Source organism: Cardiocondyla obscurior, linkage group LG09 (assembly GCF_019399895.1).
Source record: "Cardiocondyla obscurior isolate alpha-2009 linkage group LG09, Cobs3.1, whole genome shotgun sequence".
Classification (NCBI taxonomy): Eukaryota; Metazoa; Arthropoda; class Insecta; order Hymenoptera; family Formicidae; genus Cardiocondyla; species Cardiocondyla obscurior.
In genome coordinates, this window is record NC_091872.1 from 3415888 (window position 1) to 3430609 (window position 14722).

Here is a 14722-nt window from a genome sequence, read left to right on the forward strand (position 1 = left end):
CGAACGACAGCGGGTGGTGGAACATCGTCCAAAGGGGTGAAGTGGAGTGAGGCGGGATCCGCAGTGTGCGGTCGCCGTTCGAGCGGCGTGGATTACATATTGGAATTGTTCGCGTAACGAGAAACTTGCCTTTTCGCGCGCGCGGGTAGAAAGAGAGAGAAAGAGGAAGAAAAAAAGAAGAAGAAGAAGAAGAAGTAGGTATTCGCGCCGTTATACTCGTTACGTACCGCGATACGGCGACGACGACGACGACGACGAGCCGAACGAAACGAACGAACGAGAAAAAAGTCAGCGGAGTGATCGTGGGTTCGTAAGCCCTCCGACCCTCCCTCCCCCTCAGTTTCGACCCCCTCCGAGGGAGCGAGCGACGGACGGCGATCCTCGCGATGCTACCGACGAGGTAGTGCGCGAACCGTGCCCGAGAGGATGACGATCGCGGCCCGTTGGAGATTCTAAAAGGGAGGAAGAAGAAAAGAAGAGAGAACGAACGATCGACCGAGGAAAATCATCGGGGCGCAGGACGAGCCGCAGAGCGGAGGGAGGAGGAGACGGCGGTAGTGGAGGTGCGGGCGCCCACGAGAGATGGGCAAGAAGGGTTCCAAGCGCAAAACCCGATGGAGAACGCTGAGCATCGGTGGTGAGTTTTCTCATCTGTTTCTATCCTCGTCCGGCCAGGCTTGCCTGCGCCGTTTTTTCTCTATCCGTCGCCGTCTCGCGTAACATTTTCCTCGCGGAGCGTGCGACCGGTCATCGATCAACGGCGCGCGCGAGGGAGACGTCAGGGCGGCCGAGAAAGAGTGAGGGAAGAAGGGAGGGAGAAACAGAGAGTGAGAGAGAGAGAGAGGAGATAACGTTATCGCGTTATCGCGAGAGATTCGTTGGATTTCTGTCGAGTTTCTCCCTGCCTTTATTCTCCTTCGTTGTTTCTAAATCATTCCTCCGCACACTTCCTCCGCCGAGGGCGAGTCGGGTCGACGGAATTTTTATTCTCGCTGATCCGCGAACGTTCTCGGTCGATCGCGGTAAGTCAGGCGATCGTAGGCGGCTTTTGAAGGGCAGCTTCTTCCACCTTCTTCCTTTCGTTGGATACACCACCCTCCCGGTCACGCGAGACGTCCGAGAAATCGTTTTCTAGGCTGGACGCTCTCTCGCGGGCCGTAAAATTACAAAATCGAGAAGCCCCTCTTGTCTTGCCCCCTTCTCCCTTTTGCCTGTTTAACTTCGTTGTCTCGTCGTCGTGACTGCGTGCAAAAGGAGGAAAAAAAAAAAAAAGAACGTCGCGGCTGTAGATTGTAGAATAACAAACAAGGACGCTAGTCTCTAGTACGAGAAACGAGGACTGTACTACGCAACTCGCGCACATTGCTATACGATCGTGACACACGTCTATTTATTAGTTCGGTTTGCACGAACGATCTGATGCTGCTCTTTTGAAAAACCTGATGCGAAGACATGCCGGAATCGTCCGGAAAATACTTGTGAACTATTGATCATTTTCAACAGCCCTGTTTCTGAGACTCTATTCTCGTATAGTTCTAATGTTACGAGGGAGTTTTTTCGACCAAAAAATAAAAAAGAACCTTCAACGCAAATTTGCGCTATTTATTCTTATTCGAAAATCGAACTTGATATTTACAAAAGCAATATTATTTCAAACGAAGAACGTACTTTTATTTCCTATTATACATATAGTTGTACTTCCATATAGTTTCCATCAAAAATTTAGTTTTCATAGAAAAAGAAAAAAAGCAAAAGAATGAGGAATTAAAATTAGCTCTTTGTTTTCCTACGTTATAAAAGTAATTAAACACAACCAAGAAGATTACTTGGCATTATCTATATTATAAATCTGAGTAGAAAGAGGCTGAAGAGATAACCAGTTAAATCGCAGCGAAAGTTAATTAACGTTGACGGAATGAATTTCAAACGTAACAAATAGAGCATTCCGTCGTCGAGTCTCACGCGAAAAGCCAAAAGCTGATCCCAGGAAAACTTTGCCTCTCCCTCCCCTCGAGGTATTCGAGTCGTTGATCGTTATCGGCAGCTAAACTTTCTGCGTCGAAAATGAAGATGGAAGCCTCTGAATTCCGCTCGCGTATCCAAGTGTAACAATAGAAGTGTCTATCTCTCGATCGCGCGCGAACTATCGGAGCTTTTCGAGGAAATTCGACGTGACGTCACTTGTCGTTATCGTAGGTTATCCAATTTGTTCATTCCGCAGTGTCTCCAGAAGGAAGATTCTGCTCTATTAATCTTATTGTTAGTGATCCTCCGCCAGAACTAGAGCTCTTTGTACGAGATAAGAATTTGACATGATTTTAAACGCTTATCAGCAGGAACCGAATAATTATTTTACATTCCTTCCACGATGTTTGAAGAAACTTCAAACCTGACCGTACCTTACGGAGGGAGCTTGATACCTTTGCCAGATTTCACCTTCGAAAAGAATTTATCAAGCGTCACGCACGCAACGCGCACGTTAAGCTAACGCGATTCGTACAAAAAACCCGGAAATTATTTTTCCCTGCGCACACTTCGCATCGGCTCGTAACTTACGAACGCCAATTTATTCAAATTTCATCGCGAACTCGACTCGATTAATTACGTAATGAGAAAGATCCATTACAGTAATTAATTTGATTCTCCGGCCAATTAGTTTAATCGCTGTAATGCGTTTTTCATTGTTTATCAAAAAAAAATATGAATTTTACTCTTGAAACACTGCTGTGTGCGAATCGATCGATTTTTTTACACGTGCGGTTTGATTAAGAAAAAAAAAAAAAAATTGAAAAATCCATTGAGTGCCAAAAATATTAACACAATCAACGACGAGCGATAAGTTATGATAAGCCGCGAACTCGGCAACTTTACTCATTTACGCTACTCCTGAATTTCTTAGAAATAACAATCTGCGAGCCGCGCATAGTCTGATGCAAGCTTTACGAGGAGAAGCATATTACTCGTACTCGCGCCGATGCATCGATCCGCACCCACCCTCTACCTAACTCTTTCCTCCTCCGTTGTCGTACCTACTTACCCGTTTAAGTGTACCACGCGCGAAAGATCGGTTCTACCTCGCGCTGCACGACCTTTCCTCGTGCCTAGACGTTTGTTTCCGCGGGACAGCAACAGCTAAGAAAGGCATTTACTTGCTAGCTTTATCCTTGATCGATGATACTTCGAATTTTTGTTTTAATAACCACGTGGATTATTAAAAAAAAAAAAAAGAAAGAAAAGTAGAGCAAGTTCTTTTATTCATATTTAGCAGTTTCGCTGATTTTTCTCGCTGTAATTTTAATGTTACTTATAAATGATCGAAATATATACATTATAAAATATATTGTAATATATTCAAAGAACAAGCGCACGCGTGCTGGTGATAAGAAATTTTTCTGGTCAGTAACAAAAGATCCGACACTGTTAGCAAATTTGTTATTCACGTTTGTGTAAAGTGGATATATTTACTTCTTTCTTTTTTTTTTTTTTTCTTCGTTTCATATATTCGATGTTCTTTTAGTCGATGTACCACGAGCACGTGAACAGATTCGAAGTAGTTGTGTGCTCGTGCATGAATATCAACAGCTTTGGTGTGCGCAGCCTGTCAGCTTATTCTAATTTTTCTTACGTATCACTAGACGAGTATATGGGCCTTTTGCAACGGTTCGTATCAACTTGACGATTATATGACGAAGATTCACGCAATTTTGATAGTAAAGTATTTACAACGCACAGATAATGCGTATCAAAAGTACATTTTGACTTCAGTGGATTAGCATACGCAGCTATATGTTATCAGAGTTTCGTATTTTGGAGAGTAATACTCGAGATTTTTCAATGAGACGAAATTTACAAGCACGTTTAAAAAAAAAAAATATAAAATAAAATAAAAAAGTTAGGTAATAAAACGCGAGGCTTGCATCAGTCATTTTTCAGTTATTTTCTAGAAAAGCTAATTATTATCGCATTACGTGCTATGTACTTTGTAATACAAATTTGTATTTTTGAACAATTTTTAAACGTCTTTTTTTTTACATAATTATTGAACTTAAGTTAAGGCTTGTAACTTGGATAAATTATTGACTGTAGAAAAATTAACTTTTATTTCCTTTTCTTTTTTTTTCTTTTACGTTTTATGAATAATCTCGAGATATATTGCAATAAATGGGTATTTGCGAGAAGATATAAGACCCTGCAGTGACACATAATTAAATGTTCCGGCATGAGTACTTTTTATGAAAGTATTCGCAAAAACCATACGTCGAAAGTAATACTCGCAATCGGACATGAGCGCACGCAATCACGCATGCATCCTATTTTTGAATCGCATTACGTAATGTTGACATAATATCACGATGAAAAATGTGTAGACGTTCCGTCGCACACATTTCGTGATGCAAATAATCACCATCCGCTCGATAGTAAATTTAAATTACCGCATTGTGCAATATTAATATTGAAAGACGCTGAAAGAGATCGAGAACTAGAAAGAAAACTGAAAGAGAACTGACAATTCACGGAGGAAAAAGAAAATTCAGTTTGTACGTGCGAGCGAAAATTTCTATCGCGCGAATTACATTTTTACAATTCGGGAAGAGAAACGAAACGGGATAAAGAATGGTGAATTAATTTGACGTAAAAACAATTTGGCGAGTCTCTAACTTTTTCTGTAACTGTAATGCCATCTCTATTGTGATCACTTACCGGAAGCGTGAAGAATCGTAGTAACTTCCGATTGAATCGACTTCAAAAGCTGAAGCGAGTAACAGCTCGCTGATTTTCTTCGTATTTGCCTTCATCTTGCTGTCTCAGTTTTTCCAAGCACGAGAAAACTTTTCTCAGCGCTGAGTGTAAGTCGGTGGCGTCTCCTTCCTCGTATATCTTTGTAGCGAATGACCCCAGCGGTATACGCTTTCATCTATGTCCACCCATTGACCCCACAGAGCTTATACAATACCAGGGTAACTCGGTTTCCGTAGAGCGTTTTTTATCTCCGCGTGTTTTTCCAACGATATCTAGCATCTGATTTTTCGTCGACTTTCTTTTTTTTTTTTTTTTTTTTTAATTCCTTGTACGTTTATCTCCAACAAGAATTAATTAATCAATAGAGCTTAAAATAGCTGTAATATATTCAATAATAAAAATGTATGTCAGTCTTATTGGAGACTTGGAGGAAAAAAAAAAAAAATTATACGCGAAAATTTCACTACGTGGTACTCTGTTAATAATTTACGCTTGTAATTTTAACAAAAAGAAATTTTCTCGCGCTTGTTCACGATCCAACGTGTTTCGTGGCAGATGCAAACACATTTGAGTATGCTAGATCAACGCGGTAACAAGTTATCTCGAGATGTAGGTGCAATTGCCAAATGTATTATAATAGTGCTGTTTCATAACGCCGTAGTAGGAGTGATATTGCATACGTATACGCGTTATGAAGTAATTATAGCGAATAGTTGCAAGCAGCGGGCTTATAAGTCGCGATGGGCCCATCGATCGTTTTAATCTTTTACGTTTCCATGGTTATATCGCAATTACCGCAACTGAAATAAAATATTAAAGGTGATATCGGCATTTTCAATTACGCTAGAATACACAAGAATACAATCGCGCATACAATTTTGCAATAAGATAAAATTTTATTATCTTTTTTTGCATATGCTTAATGTTACAGTGAAAGTTGCATTTCCTTTTCCTTTCTTTTTTTTTAAATAATAATTAAATTTATTTATTTGTATTATATTACGCAGTTTAATAATTTAAAACAGATTAACGTTTTTATATTTATTAGTTTTCATTCCGAATAAATTATCTTTGAAAATTCGAATTTTTAATAAGGATTTAAAAAACAGGATAAAAAATTGGAATGTTAATAGAGGCAATATTTATTGCCAATTTCTACATTTGGTTGTGTAACGAATTTAAAATATAAAATTTGATTTTATGTTCAATATTTAGTAGTGGCTTCTGGTTTTTCATATCGATGGTATAAATTGAAAACGAATCTTATCAGTACTGTAATCCTATTCGACCAGCCACTGTGATTAGATTAAATGTATTTGATATCTATTCGAGGTTAACCTAACGTAAAGATTGTTACATGTCTGAGAAAATTAAAAATTAAAATAATAAATAATTTTTGTTATATTTTACAATTTCATATAAGTCATTGCATTAAAAAGAAAAAAAGAAAGAAAAAGTATAACATCATACGTTCTAATAGTAAAACTAATAAAATTCACGCATTTACATAATCTTTTTATTTTTTCTTTTTTACTACTTTCGCTCGAATAAAGATCAAAGAACATAAAACATGCATAGAAATTCTCATTGCAAAAATGAAATAAATATCTTTATAAGTCGCATTACGAGTTCCTGGAGTCCGAGAGAGGGAAACTCCCGTTCGACTCGATATCGGAGCAAATCAATAGTTAGGCGTCGCGTCTCTTGATCGTCGTCGTGCCGCGTATAGGAAATGGAATGCCGTGAGCTAACGGTGTTGAATGAAATACAAAACAAATCTCGGATACAGCAATCGTTTTTTATTTCCCCGAGGTAAACTTTGTAATTTTTATTTTCCCGGATAGAATATCCGACCCAACAGTAGTGCGTTATTAATTGCTTTTGTTCGCTTGGTGTATGTATATTTTATTTCGCGAAATACCTTTTACGAATATCGATAAATAAAATTGATTGCATTTTCAATTAGAAATATAATATATAATATAGAATCATACGTATATAATATTAAATATTAACGTGCTGTTCTATTTTTCGCGAAAGTGCTGATACTTTGTAATACTTATATTATTTATATATAGAAGTAAAGTGCTGCAATTAAACTTACAATAATAGAGCGAGTACAACGTTAACAATGACTAACTTCTTTTTTTTTTTTTTTTTTTTTTTTTAATGAAGTATTGCTAAAGTATTGTACTTCACTGAATTCACGAGTTTCATGAGAATATCGACGTTTCGAACTTCGGGAAACATGTTGGTTTATACTAGAAATATCTGGGTGAAAATCTCTGTACTTTAATCTTAATTTTTTTTTTTTTTGCTCTTTCTCTCTCTTTTCCTTTTGTCTTTCTCTTTACGAGAGAATCGATTGCGTCGCATCTTAAATTTCTTATGCCGGCAGACATCGCGGTAGCGCACACAAGCTGCTATAGTACCATAAATGATCGACTCTTACTACTGCGAATGCACGGCACATTTCTCTGGGCGGCCAGAGTTCACTGAGAAAGTGGCCATTATCTTCTACAGCTCGCAAATGCAAATATATTCACACGTGAACTCTTGCCTTTCGACTATTACATATTTACGATTGCTCAATTACAATTGAATTTTTCGACGAAAATTGGCAAAGATATTCGTAAAACGTATCGCCACGTTTTAAAATTATTTGCTTGCGATTATAACTCAAACTGAAACTCAAAGCGTTAATACAAAAATAAAGACGGTTGAATTATGAGATGTGATTCTAAAATGGCAAGAGAAAGAGAAAATAAGTTGACGCGTTATGTCCCGCTACTAATTATAATCCCTCTTCTGGTGTTGAGTAAACTGGTATAGCTTCCCGCTTAAGTAATTAGAATACTGATGCCTAAACGATGTTGCCTCTCAGGATCGATAGTAATCCCAGCGCGCGGCGTGAACTTTCGATACGGCCGAAGTTCACATTGCAGGCACAGCGAAAGCTAAGTATAACATTTACAAAGCAGAAAGAACGAAACAAAATATGCATGCACGCCACATGCCTGCATTTCTGTGTTCGTGAACAGAATTTTCGTCGCGTGATTATTACGTAAGGCTCTTACAACACATTTTCTGCCGAACGTCGAACCTAGAGCGAAGTGGATTATTTTAGAAAACGGCGCGAAAGACAAATCGTGAAATGCGATGAAAGTAAGGAAGCTTGAGAAATAACGCTATAAATTTTAATCTTTTATAGACCGGAAACCTGAAATAATGAGATTAGATTTCGCGTAAGGCTATGCCAATGCGGAGCTGTTGGAACGATATTTCGTTTAAAAAAAAAAAAAAAAGAGAAATAAAACAATTTTTTTTGTCTAATTATTTCTCTTTATCATTTATTTAGCTCGATTAAAAAATTGATTTTCTACATTATCAACGTAAAAATTAGTAATTAGTATTTGGGCGTAATTAATGTTAGTCATCGTTAACGTATCAGATGTTAACATGATTATAAGATTAATGGAAATTGATGGAAGAACCGAAGCGGAACCAAGTACTGGCAATTAGTATCAGTGTCGTAGAATGTTGGAAGCAATTATCTTTCGCTAACGAGAAGGATACGTTATCATTCGATCTGGTACATTTAATCTGAATCGTATTTCGAAAGTGATCATCCATCCGAGCATTTCACGCCGGTTAAATTATACTACAGTTACGTTTAATCGAGCCGCTAATTCATGAAAGATAAGAATACATTTTACTCTCACGTAATCGGCGTTAATCCGAAGAACGTTCGTCCATCCTGAAAGAAGCACCAGAGCTGAAAATACTGTTACGTAAAGCTTTCCGTCGGTAGACAGACAGAGTTGCTGCGATAATAAACATACGCAGGAATAAGAAAGAAAAAAAAATTAATAAATTCTCTCTCTCTTTTTTATCGCCGGTTCTTTTCTCCGCGAGCATATATCGCACCGACCGCGCGGAGTTTCCGCACGTGCTCCTCAAGATCGTAGACCTTCTTAACGGTTGACGAATTACGTAACGACCTCGCCACGGCTACCGATAATAAAATGCAGCTTTACGTGTAAACGTGTGCGCGTGCATGACGCGCGCCGCGAATACATGCGCGCACACATTTCGAGCTCGATGCATGGAACGGAGAGCTGCGAGTTCGGGTTATGAATAGCACGTGAGTGACCACGAGGTTACTCGTCACATGCTCGCTTTTTCCACGTTGTCACGAGCGGCAGGTCGTCCGGTCGGTCCGCATGATTTTGAGTCGGCGGCAGCATTTTCGGCACGATCTTACACAACCAGTTCGTTCAAGAGTATCGCACGTGATTCCTTTGAGACGATACGCATCTTGGACCCGTCAATTTCTTACATTCGTCGTTTATCTATCCGTCAAAAATTCGACACCGATCGCGATTTTTTGAAAGATTTTATTTCTCTCTCGGGATTTTTTTTTCTCTTGTTAATTAATTCTTTTTATTTATAACTCTTAAAAAAAAAAAGTATTTTGCTTTGCGTAGATAAAATGAATTATTTTTAAGCACTGATACGTGTAATCGTATTGCAATCGCGATCAAAACCAGGTCTCGAAGATAATTCACGTAACATAGTCAATTGTAATAACAATGCTCGAGTAACTCGGATATACGTATAAAAATCTTCACTCGTCCTCGAACCGTTTGCAAAAGTAAAAGTTTCAAGCTGGTCGTAAAATTTGCAAAGTTTACAGCGACTCGTTGTATCGACAAGAAGCATTCATTGCTCGTTAAATAGCTCAAGACGCGCAACGTCTGGAAAGGGGTTAATAATACCGCCTTTCCTAGAACAGTTTTAGAATCTTCCATAAAATTTGCAGTAAGCCGTTCTCGCGACGCCCCGTCTCGACACCCGCGACAGCCAAGTGTTCATTGCCATACGCATGAAATTGCTAAAGAAGCGTCTAGGATTGTTAATAATAGATGTACACTAAGAGAATAACGCGTGTCACGTTCGCGCGCGCGGTGTTCCGCAGAACACATTTGGGCCTTCCGCGCTATTTTTACCGGTCGAATACTGTTCGCTTCATTTACGGTGTCCGTTCGTTATACCGTATCCTGTTTTGCTCCAGTACGGTTCTTTTACGGTCTTTTAAACGTCAAACTCCCGGCGATATCGCCGATTAAACGCACTTCACCCTGGCAGGCGTTTCACTCGCTCTTTTCTTGTAAATTCCCGGTCTTTGTGCCCTCAAAGGTCAAAGAACTTTTTGGACCATTTGCCAATTCTAGTATTACTAATATAACTAGCTTCCGATATGCACGGCGTTTTTAGAATCGCGCATACGCTCGTGTATCAAGTGACGTAGTGGAATTTTTTTGTTCCACGTTAAAAAAATAATTGGTTTTCTCGCACGTCTACGAAGGATTATTTGAAGAAAGAAATGACGGTCTCGGCCACGTAGCTTGGATAAATGTGAAAAGAATCGTTCAATTTTTTTTTAGACAATTCTTTTTGTTCCCCAGTCGATTTGGTTTAAGGTTCAAACTTTTTTTTTTTTTTTTTCAACGAGTGACATTTTTATTCGGTCGGAAACATTTTTCTCGTTTGCAATTAATTATTTCAAGACATTCCGGGAATTTTTAATCGATACGATATTCTTGATTGTTGCGAAAAACTGTACGAGATTAATTAGTAAAGCACGTTTCGTACGATACAATATGTATAATGGACAAATGAAAAAGTTTGCTTCGCACGATTTATTGACGATATTTCTCGCACACATACATGAAGCCTTTCAATCATATTTCAACATTTTTTTTATAACTTATGTAGCTCGAGATATTAGTCATCTATTTTTGAACAAAGTTGGCGTGCATATTAATTCCGATAAGGTGTTTGCGTTCCAAGAGTTACGTAATACTTTTATTATCACGCATACTAATCGATAATACAATACAGTTGAAATAGTAATGGCTCATACATGTATCGCGTTATCAGTTTATGAACTTGACACTTGATTTCTTTCTTCTCACTTATCAATAGAAAAAAAAAGAAAAAAATCAATACGTATAGACACCATATACTATATGTACACCTTTTTTAAGTATTGTAATGTATACAACTTGGAAGAAAATATCTCAACGAGATATTTGATTTTCATAACAAAAAGATTAATAACCAGTTTAGACATATTTTCAATAAAGCGTGTTTTAAATTTGTATTCTTTTTTTTTTTTTAATTTTTTTTTTTAAATATTTGTAGTGAGACAGAAATACAATGCTATTTATTTCTATTTCGTCAAACGTGCAAGCCTACGCTTCGAGAAAGTTAATTGTTCTAGATAGATTTTAAGTTCTCGTAAAATTATGTTGAAAATCAGGTTTTATTGTTAACGAAACATACAGAAATGTCACTCACATAAAATGTGTTGCGTAAGCTTGACAGAAAGGACAAGTATATAGTTTTCAAATTGATTTCTTAGCGTTAATATTTTCGTCAAGCGGAGACATTCAAGGAAGTCGTATTACAAGCACTTTTAGCTTTACGTCGATCGTAAAAATTATAATTACTAACTAGTTTCTTGTATCGTGTCACATCGTTTGATATCAAAGATCACTTTAAAATGTTATCGATCTTAAAGTTTAATCAATCGCCTTCGTTCTATTATTAATTTTACTGTAAATACACTAATATTACTAATAAATACTAATATCGAATATCGATAGTATCGGATATTGAACTCATTGAAACAAGTTGTAAGACGCTATGCATGTGAATTATAAATATTCAATAGTTAACACGTATCCGTGCAATGTTGAACTGCCTTTATTATTATTATATATATATATATATTTTTTTTTTAATTATATACCAGTATTTAATTTTTTTTCGTGATATTTGATTTATTTTGATTGATAACTAAAATTTTATTTAACGAAAAGAAAAATTAATGTAATTGTAATAAATATCTAAGTGGGACCGTTTTCTCATATTGAATTTTTTTTTCTCGGTGAAGAGGGTAATGACTTCTTGCACCCGAAACGTATCGCATTTCTCTAACTAATCATCTTTCAAAAAAAATAAAGAAAAACGTCACTAAGAATTTGAAACTTTCGGCGTGTTTAGTAGGGTATTGCCAAAGATTGTCACAACATATTTTTTGTGCTTTACCACATGTTCAAAGATTAAAGATCAAGTTACGAGGCCTACTGAGAAACATCCACAGGCCTGTGGTGCATCTTCGGGCTCTAAATTAACGCTGTGTTATTATTGAGTGTCAATATATCACTATTTTACGTTGCTTTTTTTTTTTTTTTATCTCTTTAAAAACTCCAGCGCATCAATTTTATTTTATGTGTATATACATATAATAAAGGCAGAAAACAAAAATATTGCAATAAGGATAATGATGTGAGTAATGATTTGCTTTAAATAATGAGTCGCAAAGTCCAAGAACGGTTCGAAGAACTTTGCCTGCGTCTCGCACCTCGAGATGCGATAACTGGTTAAATCATCGGGTCGTGCATATGTTACTCCCGTTGCGTTTGAAGATGTGGTCTCCTCTCGTTAACGAATCGAGTTGAAAAAAATAGATCGGCAAGAGATTGAATTGTACGGTGAGAAAGAGAGAGAGGGTGTTGGCTCTATGTTTTTGACAATGTGCCTAGGCCGTTCTATAACAGTCCGATGTTCCAAATCATTATGCTTCGACTATTCGTGAGACATCGTCTTAGGTGTCAACCTGCCACGAAAACGGTGAAATAAAGTGCACTCGCCGTTTCATCATACTCGAAAGTCTCGACCTGCCGTCGGAATGACGGATGCGCCGGTTTCATTAAATCATAAATCAATGACCGTTTGTCTCTTACGTCGAATTATTTAATTCTACGCGCTGGAGAGTCTGAATCAATCAGCCCGAAAAGTACAGTTACAACATTTGGCCGAACATCCAAGTCGTTTAAAAAGAAAAAAGAAAAAAAAAATTAATAAATTTAATCTTATCATATAAATTATCTTTTTAAAAGGTCGCATCTTGTTTCCTTTTTTCTTCTTTTTGTAAAAAAAAAAAAAAAAGTACGACAGCCGAGTCTTTCTTTTCTTTCTTCTTTTTCTTCTTCTTTTAATGTATTCTATAACTTATGCACTAGCGATGACATATTTGACACCCGCTTGTGCAAGCAAATAGGGTTATTGAAACCGATTTTAAAATAGCCGAAAGAATGTACCTTGCAAACCTTCTCTCGCGAGTACTTTGTGGGCGACAGAGAAGAACATGACGCAAAATCGTTCGCGTTGCACAGTCGCAGACGACCGCGGAAAATCGAAGCGGCTGGTATCGTGGCGCGGTGCATGCCGACGATTGCGCCAGTGCAGTAAAGTGTTACCGGGACCGACATTAGAGGATTCCGCGGCTTCTCGTCCTGACGGAAATAGTGCTCGACCAGTATGCATTATTCGTGCGTGCCCGCAGACACCGAGGGGAATCCCAAATTACCTTGCAAACTGACGACCACGTCGTTGAAAGAACCGACGTCTGCGAAGCCGACGGATCCGCTATCCGTCCGGGTGGACTGCGTTTCCGGCCTCGACCGAATCCCACATTGACTGAAAATACGTGAAACGTGATTCTCGAAAGCGCGCACCGGGCACGGCGACTTTCTACATTTTACAAATGCATTTTGTATACTCGCTTTGATAATTATTTCTAATGAATAATTTCGACGAGGGGGAATATAGTTTAATTCAATAATTTCCTTCAAAGGATTATTCAGAGAGAATTTATATGATTCCTGAAGTCGCAGAGTAAAGTTTCTTCCTATAAAAATGAAATTATTTCTAGCGTTGATTATCGTGTGATACCTAAGCACGTAATCTTTTATTACGTAATATCTGTCTGTCTGGCTGTCTACAGTACTTTTCCCCCAGAATTTTATAAATGTTGTACATACTATAAAGAAGAAAAATATATATCTGTATAAAATTTTACATTACGTCGGATAAGAAACTAACACAAAGATACTTGTATTAGTTTTTTTTTCTTTTTCTTTTTTTTTTTCTAACTTAATATTTAAGTGCGAATAACATTATATGATATCTAAGGCCCGTTCGCGCGGCGAAACAGATTTCAAGGAAAAATTATTTTCGCCTCCAAGGACGATTTTTCGTAATGCACGATCTAGTGCAGAGCGAATGCACAATGTTACGAGGGTCAGGTATGTTTGCAGAATATAAGATGCAATAATCGCGCCCGGTTCTATCTTACTCCGCGTCCTGTGAGATTAGGTACGCGGTGGATTTCAGGTGTTATCTCGCATCCGGAATAACAGAAAGGTATATTCAGATAATCGAACACGGGATGATACGTATTCATTCTACAGCGAGCACTGGTTTCCGCTTGCACGATCAATGAAACGTACCATCTAGATAGATATTAATATGCCTACGCGATATCTAGATGTTTTAATGCACGTTTTGCTTGAAATATAAGCTAGGATGATATCTAGAACGAGAATGCGATATGTCGTATGTTATATATGCACGCTGGGGACGACATTCGGCATTATGTTTCAAATATAATTTGTTCCGTGGGCGAATAATTAGCGGATAAATCATTTCCGCCGTGCCGTTTTTTTGTACTCCTCAATTTTGCGCGTTAATCATATTTGTAAATAAAAAAATATTTCACAAGTAATATCATGAATAATTTCGTATTGAAAAAATGTGAAAAAAGAAAAAAAACAAAGTAATATATTAATAGAAAAAAAAAATAATAGGAGAAATAAAATAAGCGACGAATATAAGACTAAATTAAATACGACGATTGGACGAGACAACGGAAATCGTAAAATATTTTTGGCTGAAAATGTGCCTGCCTTTCTGAGACACTAATTTCCTTTCAATATCGCGCATCGCTGGCAAAAATTAACACTTCATTTAGTGATCGTGCTATAATTGCTCTCAATGAGCGTTCGCTTTCCTGTTCAAATTAGAAAAAATTCTCGTTGCCTTTGAAAATTGTCTTAGAAAACCAACGAGC

General features: G+C 37.6%; 1 protein-coding gene across 1 annotated transcript in view; it reads left to right on the forward strand.

Moving 5' to 3' along the window:
- Positions 1-14722, forward strand: part of LOC139105758 (uncharacterized) — a 25672-nt gene continuing 10950 nt past the window's right edge. The window contains exon 1 of the mRNA XM_070662032.1: positions 1-637. Coding sequence (XP_070518133.1) covers positions 583-637 — 55 coding nt within the window. The 5' untranslated portion in view covers positions 1-582. The remainder of the gene's footprint in view (positions 638-14722) is intronic.